General features: G+C 27.0%; 2 protein-coding genes across 2 annotated transcripts; both read right to left on the bottom strand.

Moving 5' to 3' along the window:
* Positions 1–2,226: 2,226 nt before the first annotated feature.
* LOC127278710 (uncharacterized) lies at positions 2,227–4,739 on the bottom strand (the record flags this gene model as incomplete). Its single annotated transcript, XM_051300537.1, has 4 exons — positions 4,414–4,739; positions 2,704–2,930; positions 2,416–2,526; positions 2,227–2,320 (listed from the first exon to the last, which is right to left on the bottom strand). Coding segments are annotated over exons 1-4 (603 nt in total), but the record flags the coding sequence as incomplete, so codon positions are not given.
* Positions 4,740–9,167: 4,428 nt separating this feature from the next.
* On the bottom strand, positions 9,168–16,585 carry LOC127278711 (uncharacterized). The gene is made up of 4 exons (XM_051300538.1): positions 16,376–16,585; positions 15,482–15,666; positions 9,993–10,109; positions 9,168–9,294 (listed from the first exon to the last, which is right to left on the bottom strand). Exons 1-4 carry the CDS (start codon positions 16,547–16,549, stop codon positions 9,180–9,182), a joined length of 591 nt encoding a protein of 196 aa, XP_051156495.1. The 5' UTR covers positions 16,550–16,585; the 3' UTR covers positions 9,168–9,179.
* Positions 16,586–18,534: the final 1,949 nt, after the last annotated feature.

Below are 18,534 nucleotides of genomic sequence, written 5' to 3'. Positions count from 1 at the left end.
GTTTATTTTAAATAACCATAGTAGAGGGCTTGACTTATTCTCAAACACAAACATAAGATGAATTACGAATCTGATATCAGTTTTTCAAAATTAAAAATGTCTGATCTAATGTGGAGGATGAATTTTAAAAAACTCGTCAGATTTACAAAAAAATGTTTACCCGCGGGCTTTTCAGGTTCGTTGATTATTTATTTGATATTAAATTGGTAATCAGTGACCCCTAAAAAACTCAAGTGTAACAAATTTCAAACGAATTCAATCAATTTAAACAAAATCTTATGCTATATTTGATAATTGTACTATTTTGAATATTGAAAAATTTATGTTGGATTCGTAATCAGTGACCCTAAAAACTCTTGAGTAATATAAGTTTCAAACGAATCTGATCAATTTTTTTATTCTTACGCCATATTGGATCCCTATAATAAAAATAAATTATTAAAACACTTGCATGAAATGATCGTCTTTAAATTTTTAATTGTCAATAACTTTTTTAGAAAAAGTAATTTTAAAAACTTATTTTGTTTACAATTATATATTGTAAATTTTTTTCACCTAGCAACGGTTGCTAAGGACATTTTTTTTGCCCAGCAACGGTTGCTAAGAACATGTTTTTCACCTAGCAATCGTTGCTAAAATTTCTTGGTTTAGTAAAGGTTGTTAAGGATTTTTCCTATCCTATTATAAAAAGGTTACACCAAAGCGTTATGCGTTAAGCTTTTTAGTAAAACTAATAAAATCAATTAGTCGAATATAATATCAACATACAACATCATTATACTACTGTTTTATTAATATAAAATAATTTAATGATTAAAAAGCAATAATCAGCGCGCTAATGCTCGAAAAGGTCTCGTATAATAAAATTTGAAAGATAATAATATTTGAAAATATTTTTATTTATCAAAGTAAATTATTATTTAAAATCTAAATCGAGTACTAAATAAATTTTTTTTTAAAGTTATTTTTCGTATGTACATATCTTTTTAGGAGGCGAGTTATGAGGTTTATTAAGGGCAAGGAGAACTTTGAAGCTGATTTTCAAGTAACTATAATCGTAAAAGGTGCGGTCTCATAGAATTTTATGGTACGTTGTATGGACACCTTTGTCATGGTAATGGAGGGAGTTTAGTAAGACACCAATCAAAACATAGTGTAGATGATAAAACGAGGTACATAACACGTGGTACCTGAACGTATTTGTAGTGCAATTCGTAATATCCCATCGGTAATCCAATATATATTCGAAATAGAGGCAAAATGCTATAGTCTATATTTAGATATTTCCTATCACTGCACTTGTGTATAATCCTTGATAATTCTTCAACTAGGATATGTTGAATTTGTTGCTGTCAGCAGTTTATGTTATACTATTTTTTAACTAATCTCATTTTAGATAAATCTTGCTACATTTACTTCTTAATAATAATAAGTAATGAAATTTGTCCCATAAAAATAAATTGTTAGAATTTTCAATTTAAATAATTTTATTTTTTAAACAACTTTTTACTTTAAAGAATTTTCATTAGGTATCGATATTTTATTTGAGAGAGCTTTTATTTTATAAAACTTCGATTTACCTAACTTTTTATTAAAAAAAAATTCTAATTTAACCAAATTTTAATATAGCATACTTTTCATTCAACAGAATTTTAAGTGATTCGAATTTTTAAAGTCAGAATTTTCAATTCACCGAATCTTCATTTGTCAAAATTTTTATTTACACCAATTATTTTTTTATGGAATTCTTAAAACGACGAATTTTCATTTGTCCGAAATTGCAAATTTGCGAATAAATAAACGACCGAAAGATTTCGGCATTCAATACCTAAAAATTCTATTAAGTATAAATTCGTTTGAAAAAAATTCTGTCAAATGCTAATTCGAGAAATGAAAATTTGTCTAAAAAATAATTATATCTAATAGAATTCTTTAAATGAAAATTCCAAATTATATGATTTTTATAGGATAATGATGCACCTTGATTGGTCTTGTTAGAAAATAAAATAATATAAATAAATAATTAAAATCATATCAATAAGTAAATTTAACAAAATAAAAGCAATATATTTATAATTTACAAGTATAATAATTTTTAATAGAGAATTTATCAGTAAATTAAGTAAAAATAAAAATTATTTTTATTATTCACATTGTTTGTAAAAATGTTATCATTGTTTTTTAATTATAATTGTTATTTTTGTAATTAAAAAATAAATTCAGTAATGAAAAAGGACAAGGGTAGAGAAGATGACAATCTTCTTTTGTCTGATGAGCCAAATCATATTCATCTATATTGTTCGTGGTCATTATTGGATTACTGAAATAAAAATAATTATTAATTTTTTGTATTAAAAAATCATTGAAATGGTATCTCGAATTTTAATGAGAAATACCTTTTTCAATAACAATCACCTTAAAATTACTCGAAACATGTCTTCAATTAAAGAAACGCCAGGTGGATGAAGAAATGTTTTAGCTTCACAAATTGTTCTTAAAATGCAAGTTCTTCCCGGTAAATTAAATCTATAAGAAAATAAATCAAAATGTATAGAATAACAATAGAAAAGCGATTACAATAAAACAATATATTCTCCTTTTGAGGATATAATTGAAATTATTAATAAAATTAAAATTATTACTAAATTAATAATATTTAATGTTATTGAATCTAGTAAATATTAATTCATAAATATGATTTACCTTTCGAGAGCCACTTCAAAATTAGAGTACAATTCCCTTCGATGAATACGATTCCTCCAATAGGGTCGTTGATAATATTTTTTCCTTTTTGGATATTTTGGTTTTGGTTTAGGTTTAGGTTCTGGTTTATCAGACCTATTTGGTATTGGCCAAATAACATCAAATTCATGAACTTGATTCCAGGTGAACCCTTTTATTGGAAGAGTTTTTACTACCGACATTGTCATCTATATAATTGTGAAATAAATCTTCTTTCATCCGTGTCATATTTTTTTATTTTTTTTTTTTTAGAAAAAGCAAAATAAAAAGATATAGATATATCTAATATATATAGGAATTGTGCCCAGTTGAAAATAAAAATCAGTTAAATTTCCAAAAAATACATAGGTATAATTTATGAGAATTTAGAAAAAAAAATTTAAGAAAATTGATAAATAGGTAAGTTTTTATTAAAATTAAAGTTGTAACAAAAATTTTTTTTAAGGGGGAGGGTAAGGGTTTCAGCAAAGAAAAAAACATCTTTTTTGTGAATTTTTTTTTTAGAAATATGGATATGGGAAATTTATCCAAACCTTTTGTACATTATTAAATATCATTTGAACAATATTCTGTAAATTTTAAAAAAAATTTCAACAAACAAGCCGTTGGCAGAGCATTTCCAAGAACGTCTTTGAAAAAAACCGATTTGAGGTGTTCTCTGTATCTCAGCTAAAAATTATTTTAAATGAAAAATCTTTAAAATGTAGTCAAAGTAGCATCAAAACCCGCCCCATACGATCTCCGATTTTAATTTTTTTCATTTTCAAATTTTTTTTGGTCATTTGAAATGAAAATTGGTATTTTTGACGAAAAATTCCACTATTTTGTAAATGAAAAACCCCTTTAATTTAAAAAAAAAAAATTGAAAAACTCTTCGTGTAGGGGGCAGGTATTTTATGTGTAGAAAGTGTGTACCAAGTTTGGAATAAATCGGTAAAGTAGTTTTCAAATATCAGTGAACACGGACTTTTAAAAAGTGATTATGAGAAAAACGCGTTTAAAGTTTTAAAGACTAAAACAGAAGGAAAAAAATTATTTTTTTAGCTTACACGGAATTATTGATTCTAGCTCCATAGAGTAGACTCCCTACAGTAGTTTCGATGTCTTAAGCCTGTTTTTTCAAGTAGGTGTTTTCCTTATATTATATCACTGAGAACAAACGCTCGTTCAAACATACAACTAACTGACGGAAATACAGTTTTAAAAGCGAAGGAACTAACTTGTTAATAACTTTGTGAGAGTTTTTCTCTAATTGACTTCAAATTTTGGGGATATATTATTGAGATGTTCAACTACAAGAATAGCAAAAAAAGAAAACATCGATTTTTCGGAACTGGAAACCCTTACACAGAAAATTAAAAGGCATTAAAATAAGCTGCAACGCTTATTATTTTAATCCAATTTTGCTTATTTTAATCCATTTTGGTATTAAAATAAGCAGAATTGAATTAAAATAATAAGCGTTGCAGCTTATTTTAATACCTTATAATTTTCTGTGTACCCCCCCCCCCTTAAGTCTTTAAATAATTGAAGTTAAAATTAAAATTGATAGAGAAAATTTTCAATAGATATATAAACTTTTAATCTACATACTGCAAATATAATTACGTAGGATATTTTTAAAGTTTGTGAAATTTTAATTAAAGGAGATAAAATATAAGTTAAACTTACTACGAATGCACTTCCTGTTGGAAAATTTAACGATCTTCTCTTTATTCTATGAATATTTTGCGATGTTGATTTAAATTCCTGTAAATCTGTTTGATTTTGTAAACACACATCATATTCAACAGTAAAATTGACTAGTGATAACAATAAATAAATTTTCATTATACTTCTCATATTAAAAAATTGTCTACTGTAAACAAAAAATTGTAAAAATTTGCAAAAATTTGTTTCTTTTTTTCAATAAGTTTGACTCATCTTTTAAGAAACTCTTGAATGTGATGAGCCATACCAGAATTACACTTGTAACAGTTCAACAGTAAATTGAGTGTTTGAACAATCAGTTATCAAGTTATTATGACGACTGATTTTACCGAATTGAAGTTAATCATTTCTTTTCATTTCCAATTTAACGGTTTTCATTCCTATTGTTTACACTCCAGTATTTTCAAATAAATTATTGAGAAAATATAATTTTAAAAAATAATAACTTAAGTTTTATTATATAGTTTTACATATAATATATTTTCTTTAATAACCCATATTAAACATATTTTTATTTGAACACTTTAAGTATTTTTATGTTAGATATTAAAATAAAATTTTATATTATGAATATATATACTAATTACTATATGTATTTTTTTCTGCGGAATAAAGAAAATGAGAAATTTTCAAATTCATTATTTTTACTGTGTAAATATAAACTTCCTTTTAAAATTCGCAGTCTTTTTGCAAGAAAAGCAGGAAGCATGGCTCGTTATAAAATTTATTTTATCTCCTTCATGAAAGTTCATAAACACTCTGTTTACTTTGCTGACCTTTTATTCAGTGGCACATGTATATATGAAAAAATAACATATAACTGAAAATCATCAACTTTATTCCTATTTAACAGAATTTCTAATATAACAAAATTTTTATTTAACAAAACTTTTATTAGAGACAATTTCTATTGGATCTAATTTTTATTTTTAAAAAATTGTTATTTAATAGAAATTTTAATTAGCTGAATTTTTAAGTGATAGAATTTCCATTTCACCGAAACTCCATTTGGCCGAATTGTTATTTGATAGAATTGTGATCTGAAAATAGTTACTCGGGGGTCTGTAGGTCGCTGATTACGAATCCGGTGTTCGTTTTTCAAAATTCAAAATGGCCGATCCAATATGGCGGAAGAATAAAAAAAAAATATCGTTCGGTATCGCTTGAAAATCGTTACTCGGGGGTTTTTGCGGTCGCTGATTACAAATATGATGTTACCTTTTCATAATTCAAAATAGCGGAACCAATATGGCGGATATATTTTTTTTAATTTCACGGTTTTGCTTGAAACTCGTTATTCAGGGGTTTTCAAGGTCGCTGATTACAAATCTAATATTAGTAGTATTGATTTTTAATTTTTCTGTCCGCCATATTGGATCCGACATTTTAAATTTTGAAAAACTTACACTGAAAAAAAAGTCTGGTTAAAATAACCAGAATTCTGGTTAATCTAACCAGAATAAAAAGTTATATATACCCTTACTACTTTTTCTGGTTAAAAGTACTAGAAAATTTGGTTAAAAAATTCTGGTTAATTTTACCAGAATTTCAAGTTAATCTTACTAGAATTTCAAGTTAATCTTACTAGAATTTTTCTAGTTAAAAATTTTTGGTAAAAAAATTTCTGGTTGATCTTACCAGAAATTCTAGTTAATCAGAGAATTAATTAAATTTATTATTATTATATTATATTATAAATTATTATAAAATATGAATTAAAAAAATTTGTATTATGTACATATAAATGCAATCAAACAATAACACCTTTACACTGCAATTCTCTTAATAATGTTTATTTAAATATGATTATTCAGAACTAAAATTCTGATAAAACGTGTCGAGCACGTTTTCAACATAACCTTCAAACTATTTTCCACACGAACGGGTTTGCCGTTCGTCAACAATTTTTTCACTTATATTATAAAATTAATTAACCAACCTTTAAACAGATCTTTTAATTCTCCCAAACCCCAATTTTCCAGAGCTTGGTTAACTTTTTCATCCATTCTTGCGATCCGCACGATAAACTATTCGAAAAAGAACAACAGACGCTATGCAGTGTCCGCGAACGCGCGTTTTTAACCAGAATTATTTTAACCAGAATAATTTAACCATACTTATTTAACTAGAACTGTTTAGTCTTTTTAACTATATTTTCTTGTTAAAATAACTAGAAATTTTTTAACCAAACGCATCTAGTAACTTTAACCAGAACTTTTTTTTCAGTGTACATCAGATTTGAAATCAGCGACCCCTAAAACCTCCGAGTAACGATTTTTAAGCGAATCCGAACGATTATTTAAAAATTCGTCCGCTATTTTTAATTTTGAAAAACAGACACCGGATTCTTTATCAGCGAACCCAAAAATACCCGAGTAAGGATTTTCAAGCAAATATGTTTAATTTTTAAAAATTCGTCCGCCATTTTGAATTTTCCTAAAAATTCTAAGGAAATAGTAATAACTGTTCCGATTCATAATAAAAGTTGCTTCGTTCCTAGTATTAATTGCTCGGGACATTTTAAATATTACTCAGCTTTTAATAAAAGTTATTATTTCTTAAGCAGTTCCCAAATTACTATTTGAAAGTAGTAATTTTTGATAGAAAATGTTACAATTATCACTCTTTTTTTTCTCTGTGCATACACACGTTCAAAGACCAAAATTTTGGAAAAATTTTATAATTTTTAAAATTTTGAGACAATTCTTAGGAAATGTCACCAAAATTTTAACTCGGAAATTGTGAACATTTTCAGCGACATTTTACCATATCCCATACGGGATATGTTGTGTTTGAAAATATCAAATCTCTATTTTTCGAACTAGTTTTAGAATTAATTTTATAGGATTGCGATTACAAGGAAAATATATTTATTAGAATTTAGAATCAAATTTAATAATTTGTTTTCCGTTATTGTTGAGGTGAATTTCCTTGATATTTTATATATTTTATCATTATTCACATTTATTCGTTTTGCCATGGGAACTGGTGTGCGTGAAACTTGAAACCGTAACAGTTTTCCCTCTCTCAAGGGAAAGGACACTTTCTATTCTGTAATATCAAGTCTAGTGAGATTAGCCTTTGTTCTATTTAGTTCTGCCCGTGCATAGTAAACCTGAACCCTTTCAGTGTATAGTTATATAGATTTTGTGCTCACTCGATGTATCTGTGGAGAAGAGTCTGTTCAACGAGATAAGCTCAACTCTGTCGTGGCATCGCTACTTGTCAGTAAACCTAATGTTCCATAAAGGGGAAATTTGCCCTAAGATTATTACTGATAAACGCATCTCCACCACAGTGACTCTAAATTTCCACTGAAAGTTATGCATGTATCGTTACTTTAATTAAATATGTTCGAATAAAGTGTATCAGACATTTATATTGATAACAATAATTAAATCGATGTTACTTTTTGAGATTATTTTGTACCCCTTGTAAAATAATAATTGATTTATTTTCAATTTTCTGACACAACAAATTTTTATCATGGGGCTTTCGTAAATTTTATTGTTAATAAAAAGATTTTCACAAATCTTTGAAATTTTCCAAAAAACTATTTTTGTATAAATTTTTTTCTGATTTTTAAAATCTAATTTACCAATGACAATAGTAGCTTTAATTGACGTTTTTTCAAACGCGGGAAAATATCAAGACTATTTTTAGTTTTAATTGGTTATTTGAAAATCATAATTCAACATAATATTTGCTTTAGAAGCAGGATCAAGGGAAACATTAGTTCGGATTTAGGATCAGATTTAGAACGTTGGTTAACCTATCGAATTGATTATGATTTAAGATCCTATTTAGGACTTTGATTGAAGTAAAATATCGAAACTGTTTGAAGGATTAAGTTTAGGAACAACTGTTTAGAGTTAAAATTCAAAATAATATATTAGACTATTTTATTACTTTTTAGGATCCTTGTTTATGACGTTTTTTAAAACTAGTTTTAGAATTAAGATTCAGAAAAAAAATAATAGCCTTCATCCTTTGAAATGAATAAATTAAAAATCATTTCTTCTGTGTGTTTCTAATAATAAATTATAAAGAGTTCAAGAGAGGAATATTTCTTTCAAATGGAAAATATTTTTTTTGTGTAAAAACAACTTTTTTAAATGTATTGTAAAATATTTTCTTTGAGCTCTTTACTTTCTAAATCTAAATTTATAAAAAGTAAGCTACTAATTTGGTAGGGAGTCAAAAGTGCCAATGCCAAATTTCCAAAATTATTATTTTTCCAATGGACATTTAAGACATTTTGAATATTTTTCTTGGCAATTTTTTTGCATTTTTGTACCCCAATCACTAATTTAAATTAGTAAGAATTTTCACTAATTTTTAGTCACATTTTACTAAAATTTTAGTCAAATTTCAAACTACTAAATCAATTGTAGTAATGTTTTACTAAAAATTAATAAAAATTCTTACTAATGTAAATTGGTAGCTCTTTTTTTACTAATTCAAATTTAGAGAGTACAATTTACTTATGTAGGCATCATAATTAAAAAATATATAATGTCAATTTTTGTACGATATTTTTGCTTGAACAGGAATTTAATAATAAAATATCTAGAGCTTTCGTGAAAAGTCTAATTTTTTTTTCTTTTATTGAATGGTTGAAATATAAAATTGAAGAAAGCACAGGCCTTTAAAATAACAATTTTTTGCATTAATATAAGTTTAGTATTAATGAAATGACTCTTGTATTGTTATGAAAAATATTATTCTCAGGTGAAAATTGATTTTCCACAGGAAGGAAAGGCTTTGTCGCAGTCAACATTTTTTTCGTAAGCTTCCTCGTATTGGGTCTTTGGATCTAAATGATAAGATCCAGTTGGTAGTCTATAACAAAAGAAATATACAAATATTAAATATCTAAAAATAAATATAGGACAGAAAGAATAAATTCGCAAAATTTTATATATATACATTATCATGGAAATTATATAAAAAAAACTTGATTTGTTTATTTTACGCTACAAATGTATATAAAGCATTTTTGCAATTCCCTCGCGCTTTTAAAGTCTCCTTCTTTGAAAACCATATAAAATGAACAATTTCATTTTTAAAATTGTTTCCATCCTTTCTATTTAAAACAAAAACAAGAAAGAAATGAAAAAAAATATATAAAAAAGCACTGGTGGTTAAATGGCTTTTATTTCATTTGCCATGTTTATGTGTTTGAAAAGTAAAATTATTGTCTTAATTTCATTTATAAAAAAAAATCATTCCAGAACATAAACTGGTGATGAAAACAAAAATTTGTTATCAATGAAAATTTTTCTGAATTTTGCTTTTAAAAAAAAATTATAGAATTAAATTGATAAAGTTGATTCCATTTTTTATTCTGTTGATTTAGTTCGTGCCACTTTCCTCGTGATTTTTCACGTGTGCACGCAGGGAAAAAAAATAAAAAGAAGTTGGACATTAATTTTCGTGCCGTTCATTACAGTGTTAGGTCCTTCGGAGCGAGAGTAATTCACTGTTGGACGCATACATAAAATATTTAAACTCGGAATTCAAAGTTATGCAAAACTCACGTGAATATGGAGTGTAGAATCTCTTCCATAAAGGATCCTTTTCCCACTTTTGTGCTATTTCGTTTTCCAGCGTTACAGAGAGCTTTCAATACACATGCTTTGCCATCTTTGCCTTGTCTGAAAAAAATTAATTAAATTATCAAAATAAATACTAATTATTGGCATTTTTACATATCTGCCGTCCTGATTTAAAAAGATACTATCTACATATTTTATGGAAAATGAGTTTTTTATATAGTTGGATTCGTAAAAAAAGACGCATTTTTTTGTGCTAATTAGAATTATTAATCTTAATTAATTTTTTAGTTAATTAGGCGATAATTTCGATAAAAAGGACTATCTACATCAATTTTCGACAAATCCTGATGCTAAAAACACATCTACAAATTTATGAGGATTTCAGGTCGATTGACCAGTTATTTCCTGATTAAAGAAACATAACTACGTAGATATGTTTTTTGAGGTAAGGAACTCTAAATGTTTAGAGGCTACTTTCCTGATAGACGAAAACACAAGTACATAGTGTCTTTTGGCATCAGGATTTTGACCGAACTCAACCTGACTTTTCTTTAAAAAAACATATGGGACGTTCTTTGTCAACCGGACCACCCCATCTCTCCATAATTGGTTTAATTTAAAAAAATTTTATCATATTGGAAAAATTAGCTTGGAATGTCTACTTTTTAATCCCGTTGGGCGCTTTTTGAAATTCAAAATGGCGACTTAAATATGGCGCCTAAACGACATAAAAAACACAAAACATCCACTAATATGATCTATATTATTGTTTACAGCTTCACATATGACGATAAAAATAACCACAACATAGTTTACTTACAAACTGATAACGTATCTCCATTCAAAATTCAAAAATTCAAAATGGCGGATTAAATATGGCGGATAAAATTAAAAATTGAGCTAGACTCGTGAAAATTACTACTTGGGGGTTTTCGAGGTCACTGGATACAAATTTGATGTCAGTTTTTAAAACTAATAAGTGACGGATTCAAAATGGCGGACCAAAAATTTAAAAAATTGAGCTAATTTCGTAAAAATGTCTACATAGAGGATTTTCGGTCGCTGATTACAAAGCCGATGTCATTTTTAAAAAATTTGTAAATTGTTGATGACAAATCCCTATTTAAAATTTAAAATGGCGAATAGAATTAAAAAATTAAGCTAGTCTTATGATTAATAATTAAATAATCCTCACGTAATATCCATAAAAAGTTATCTGGCGTTGTATTTGATATGTACAAATTGCACTTTTTTACGTTCAATATAAAAAAGTTAGATCAATTTTTTATATTTTGGTCCACCATTTTGATTTTTTAAAAAGTAACGATGAATTCGTAAAGATTGTTCTGAAAAACCCTTAGGTAGACATTTTAACGAGTTTAGCTCAATTTTTTAAATTTTTGGTCGGCTATTTAGAATTTTTAAAAAGTAACCGGAGATTCGTAATCAGTGACCCTGAAAACCCCCGAGTAACAAGTTTCAGGCGAATCTAAACCATTTTTCAATTTTTGTCCACCATATTGGATCCGCCATTTTGAATTTTAAATAGAGATTTGTCATCAACCATTTAAAAATTTTTTAAAACTGACATCGGCTTTGTAATCAGCGACCAAAAATTCTCTATGTAGACATTTTTACGAAATTAGCTTAATTTTTTAAATTTTTGGTCCGCCATTTTGAATCCGCCATTTATTATTTTTAAAAACTGACATCAAATTTGTAACCAGCGACCTCGAAAACCCCCAAGTAGTAATTTTCACAAGACTAGCTCAATTTTGAATATTATCCGCCATATTTAATCCGACATTTTGAATTTTGAATGGAGTTACGTTATCAGTTTGTAAGTAAACTATGTTGTGGTTATTTTTATCGTCATATGTGAAGCTTTAAACAATAATATAGATCATATTAGTGCACGGAGAGAAGAGTTACAGTTGTGGCTACAAAACTTGTTTAGTAGCCTAAAATATTGTCATGACAACTTTACTAGCAGTTGTTGGAACTAAACAGCGTTGAGTTCCGTTTAGTTCACGATACTCAACAGTCTTTTTGGCCTCACTCTCTTTTGAGTGAATGCTACGCTACTGCTTGTGTTCCCCCACTTTTTATTGAGATGTCAAAATGTCAGACGCTTCTTTCTCCAAACAGTACACTTTGTTTATGTTTTTATTTAATTTTTTTTTTTGATCTTATTTGAATAAATTTATATTGAAATTATTAGGAATTTATCAACAGTGTGCATTATTATTTATTTTTAATGAAACATGAAATATAATCAACACATTATAGGTTATGTTTGCTATGTTCAAAACAAAAGCAGCCATTTTAGATTTTTAACTGATTTAAAGGTTGGCACTACTGTACACTGAACATGTTACTGCTACTAGACGGCTGTTTAGTAAAGCCTACTCTTATATTGGTCTGTCGAAAATTAACAATACTGTTTAGTTATCACAAACGAACCGAGAGTCTTACTCACTATCCAGTTCTCTCCGTGTGGATTTTTTGTGATTTTTATGTCGTTTAGGCGCCATATTTAAGTCGCCATTTTGAATTTCAAAAGCGCCCAACGGGATTAAAAAGTAGACATTCCAAGCTAATTTTTCCAATATGATAAAATTTTTTTAAATTAAACCAATTATGGAGAGATGGGGTGGTCCGGTTGACAAAGAACGTCCCATATCTACATTTACTTTATTGAAACATGAACTTTTTCAAATTTTATATATTTTTTCTTTATTAATAAACTGTTTATTAATAATAATTTGTGAGATGTTATTCATTACTCCGAGTTGGTGATCGATAACATCTCACAAATTATTAAGTGTCGCCGAGTGATAAATTCAAAATTAAAATATAAATATTTATGTTCATTTTTCTAAATAGAAATAGGAAAAAATCCCTTTAAAAATTTCTTTAAACTCAATTATTATTTGTACGTTCAAGCTCTGCATAAGGGCGCACTCACACCTTTTGGCTGCCTGCAGGTTACCATGGCAACGCATGAGAGTGAGTGCGACAGAAAATTTAAAAATTTGAATATTCAAATTTTCTGTCTCACTCACACTCGTGCGTTGCCCTGGTAACCTGCAGGCAGGCAGCCAAAAAAGGTGTGAGTGCGCCATAATACGACACATTTTTGATTATGTTTCAAATTATATTAATAAGAAACAAGAAAAAAGAACCGTTTCTTAAGAATTGTTGTAATAATTTCAATAAACCTATTTCTGCCGATAAAAGTAGCAAATAGAAATACTCGAAATTCTATTCTCTTTTATTCCAACTACTCAATATTTAAGCATAATTCTTTTTTATATTGTTTAAATAATTTATATTTTATACTTCAATATTATACATATTTTTTATGATTTAAATATGTATTTTTATAAACTTTGCTTCTAAAATTAAAAATTAGTATTTTTTTTCAAAACAATTTTTTTTTTTAATTTGTTATTTTTTAATGATATTTTTTAATGATATTTTTTAATGATATTTTTTAATGATATTTTTTAAAAATTAATTATTTTATTCTATTAAAATGATTATCAAAATTATGTTTAGAGGTGAATTAAAAATATCAAATTTGCCGTGGAAGCTAATTTTGACAGATTTAACGGAAAACATTTGTTACCTATTGTAGGCTTTTTTTTGTTAGACATTAAAAAGCGCATTTTAATGACTTTTAATTAAAAATGTATACTGTAATGCAATTTTTTTAAAATTGAAGAAGTAAACTTCTTAGAGTGTCCGTAGATAGTGTTTCTTGTGTCAGGAAAGTCAATCGTACTTGGGCTGTTCTCCTGACAGAAAAACACATCAACGCAGATATGTTATTTAATAAGGATTCACCGCAATTTTGCACTTAATTTTTAACATATCTACAGTTTCGCATATTTGCAATAAAAAATTCAGCATACTCAAATTAGTAAAAATTAGTACGGCAGATATATGGTAATAATTTTAATCTTATTTAATTATTATAAGTTAAGTCTGTGTATACAAAGTTTTAATTGCAATACAAATTTGAGAAGCATATTCGTAACTATACATATATGACTTCTTGTAATTTGAATACAGCTATCCTAACTTTACTATCCTAATGCATAGAGAAGGGGAATCGTAGCAATTACTGAATGATTGCAGGCCAATTAGATCAGGAATTAACGACGATTCTAACGCGTTCGATTATTCTCTTTACATATATATGGTAATATTTTGAATCTTATTTAGTTATTATAAGTTAATGTGTAAATAAAGTTTTAATTACGATAAACTAGATATGACTTCTTGTAATTTGAGTATAAAGCTATCCTAACTATACTATATACCCTAATGCATAAAGAAGGGAAATCGTAGCAGTACTGAATGACTACAGGCCAATTAGATCGGGAATTAACGACGATTCTAACCCGTTCGATTATTCGCTTCAGGTCACATCGATCTTAAATAGCTATTTAGTGACCTGGAAATAAAGCTTGTCTTTGATTGCTTTTCCCTTCTGCAGAGCAATTTTGTAATTAATTGCATTATTAGTGTTGTATACTAATTTGCAATTTGTCTTTAATATTTCTCAATTATATACATGTTCCTCGCATCAATTTACATTTTTAATTAATAAATAATTAAGCTAAAACTTTTATTATTTCAATTATATATTTTTTATTTGCTCCAATTTTTTTTTATATTTTCCACAATAATTTTAAAGACTCTCATGAGGTATTTAATAAAACGAATAAATTAAATATATATATTAAAGCTTGCAACTTGGTTTTTATTTACTTCACAGTAAATTGTGATTAAATTAAATAATAAAATTTTAATAACAAAATGGATTAAAATAAGATGTATGGCTTAAATCTAACGAACATTTTATGTATGATATTGAGCAATAAATAATTTAAAAAAAAATATCTGCCCTATAAATTAAATTCACAAAACTAATTATTTTCCAATTCGACAAGAAAAAGAAAAAAAGCTTGAAAAAAAATTGTCCAGGAAATTGCAGGATTCAAGACCAAAGAATTGAAGAGAGTAGGAAATATTATTTTCTCGTCTGTTTTAATAATCTTAAATGTAAGCCCAAAGAATTCGTTCCATTTCCTCTTATCAATTTCCATTCTTTTCTGAGATCTTGGAATTTTCATGTTTCTCTTTTTCTTCATCCTCCATGACTGGAGGAGTGAAGAAAAATTCTCATGCCCGACTCTTATTTAGTACATTTCAAATTTTTCTTTTTCTGTATTCATCGTCGGTGTAGACGTTATTTAATTTTAAGGTTGCTTTGCTCCTTGAGCTATTGTCGTTTGGAATCTATTGTTTGCACGACGAAACTGGGCGCTTTCGATTAATTGCTTCCCCTTCAACTTAAGTCATTCACTTGAAAGATTAACATCGTTTGGGCTTTTTGACAATAAGAAAATTATAACTTTTTTTTTTCTTTGAAACTTAATTACGTATTATTTTAAACTTACGTTTTTAACATTAATTCAAGTTTTTGATATAATTCTCTTCTGCTTCTACGATGATAAACTTCCGCTGGCTTTCTAAATGGTACTGTACGTTTGTGTGGCAATTCATAAGCTAATCCTGCTGTTACACCCATTGTAAAAAATCCTCCTGGCCTTGCGTACGTTCCAATTGTCATACAATAAACCAGCTATAGGATATAAATATTATTGTCTTTTTTAATTTTTTTCTAATTTTATTATTTTTTTATAATTTAAAAAAAATTTTTTTTTAATTTTATTTAAATGTTTCTTTTTATTTTCATTGAAGAATTTTTTTCTTAAAATAGAAAAACGATTTAATTTTTAGATAAAATTTTAACAAATTTTATTCGACGAATTTTCATTTATTCGAATTTTTATTTGCGCAAAGTAAATTGTTATTTCAATAGAATTTTTAAAAGGCAGTTTCGGTCATATAAAAATTACGCGTTTTAAAAAATCTATCAAATAACAATTTGCTCAACATAAAAATTTTTACAAATGAAGATTTGTCGAATTGGAAATTTTGGCATTTAAAAATTTGAAGCACTTAAAATTCTGTTGAATGATAATTATGCTCAATTAATAGTCGATTAAATTTGAATTTTGTTAATAAAAAGTTGGATAAAGAGAAATTTTGTCAAATAAAAATTTGGTTCCTAAAAATTTCTTTAAGTAAGAAATTGGTTTAAAAATAAATTCAGTGAAAAGTTAATTTGAAAAATAAAAAATTTGTTTAAAAAATAATTGTACCTAATAAAATTCTTTAAAATTAAAATTTTAACCATTGATTTTTATGGTAAATTCATTCGCCCCATATCACTATACTCAGTGTTTAAATTTTAAATATATAGTTATTTTCTGATAAATGCAACTCACCTGAACATTACTACCTTGTGGAAAGAGAAGGTACTTTTTATATTCGGGAACTTCTCTTCGAACTTTGTGAACTGTTAAATTAGAAAGAGTAAAATCCTCTAATTCTGAGGCGAGCATTAATTTAAAGAAAGAGGAGAAAATAAAAATTTGTAAAAAATTGTCACTGTTTGACATTTTTTTCTTTTTTGACGTCGTCCGATTGTAACTGACTTTACGTTTACACAGAGGGAACTGATTATTCAGTTTCAATGAAGGCACAACGGTACCACACTCGAGTTCACCATTTTGGTGCTAAATGATTCTAAAAGTCACTTTTTGAATACGTATATAATATTCAAATTATTTTCATTCAATATTTATTTAATGTTAAAAAAAATTTTGTTTCATTAAATAATTTATAAATATAATTTTTTTCAATAACAGATATTATTACACTCGCAGAGAAAAGATATATTTATCTTAGAAGAAAATAAATAATTATTTGTTTCCAATGAATTTTATTTGTGCTAAATAAATTTCTTTATTTAAAACAAATAAAAAGTTATAAGGCTTTTCAGACAAATGTATTTTTATTTGATTCAAATAAATTTTATTAGTCTTAAATAAATGCGCAAATAAAAAAATTTATGATTTATAATTGTGATCAAATAATTTCCTATTACGAACGCAGGTATTGAAATGGTATTTCAATAGTCAAAAATCTTATTACAAAATAATTATAAATTATTTAAAAATGATAAATTAATAAATATTGAAAAAAGAATTATATTAAGAAATGAAATTAAAACTAGATAAATTGAATTTCTGTAAATAATAGAAACAGAGAGAAGATATTTTTTTTTTTTATTTGCATTATTAACAAGCCCACGGTCAAAGACCATTTAAGGGCACTATACATAGTTAAATACATATAATTGAATATTAACTAAATATAAAAATAAAGTATGCTGGTATTAGAGCCTGAAATTACAAGATATATCTCTCAATTAACTATATATAAGTAATTATCGTTTTTTTAACACGATGCTACCGTATAGATAATATATGATCTATTAAGATCTGTTTAAAGCGTAGTAAAGAGATACCAAAAAAATCCAAATTTAAGTCATAATGGGTACACATAATATTAATTTCATTGCACATATTATAAATGGGTGCTGAAAAACCGATTGCTGAATTTGGCATCGGAACGAAGAATGGTTGGTAGTACCTAGAGTATAAACGTGGAACTTTAAACATAACGCAGCTTAGGAGATCTGGACAATTAATAGTACCATTAACCAATTTAAATAAGAATACAGATTGTGACAAAAAACGTCGTTCCGCAAGTGTTAAAAAATTAAAGTTTTTGCATAGAACAATGTAGTCAGATCCTCGGGGTGGATAAGAACCAAATTTACGGAAAGTTAGGAACTTCAAGAATCTTTTTTGTATTTTTTCAAGAGAAAGAATATCTGTTTGAAATACTGGGTACCATATCATTGGAACATAATTAAAATTGGATAATATAAATGAATTAAACAAAAAAGTAAGTATTTTTAGGTTCTTGAAGTTCCTATAATTTCTTATTAAGCAGCCTAAGGCTCTGGAAGCATTGCGTTCAATCATCTGAATATGTAATTTAAATGTGAGTTTCGAATCAAAATGTACACCAAGATCATTAACAGAGTCTTTTCTATTAAGTATCACGCTATTAATGGTATATTTATATTTAATTGGTAAATCTTTCCTTGAAAAAGTGACGACGTGGCATTTGTCGAGATTCAATTTGAGTTTATTTTGAATACACCAATCGTGAAAAACCTCAAGGCTCCTTTGAAGGGATTCTGCATCAACTTCGCATCTTATACATGCATATAATTTCAAATCATCAACATAAAGCAATTTGTGTGCAGGTAAATGAAAAACCAAATTATTAATAAAAGCATTAAAAAGGAGAGACCCTAAAACAGAACCTTGAGGTACACCAGAAGTTGGAGAAAAACATACAGAGGATTGGCCGTTATATTGGACAATGTTTGTTCTTTCTGTAAGATAAGAATAAAGTGTTCTAAGTAGACTGTTTGGTAGGTTCATAGAATCAAGTTTAGAAAACAGAAGTTGGAAATCTACGGTATCGAAAGCTTTTGAGAAGTCAGTGTATATAACGTCAAGTTGGT

This window comes from Leptopilina boulardi, unplaced genomic scaffold (assembly GCF_019393585.1).
Source record: "Leptopilina boulardi isolate dan_hultmark-lab unplaced genomic scaffold, ZJU_Lbou_2.1 LbouV2_210, whole genome shotgun sequence".
Taxonomy (NCBI): domain Eukaryota; kingdom Metazoa; phylum Arthropoda; class Insecta; order Hymenoptera; family Figitidae; genus Leptopilina; species Leptopilina boulardi.
This window is presented reverse-complemented; position numbering and strand designations above follow the sequence as displayed.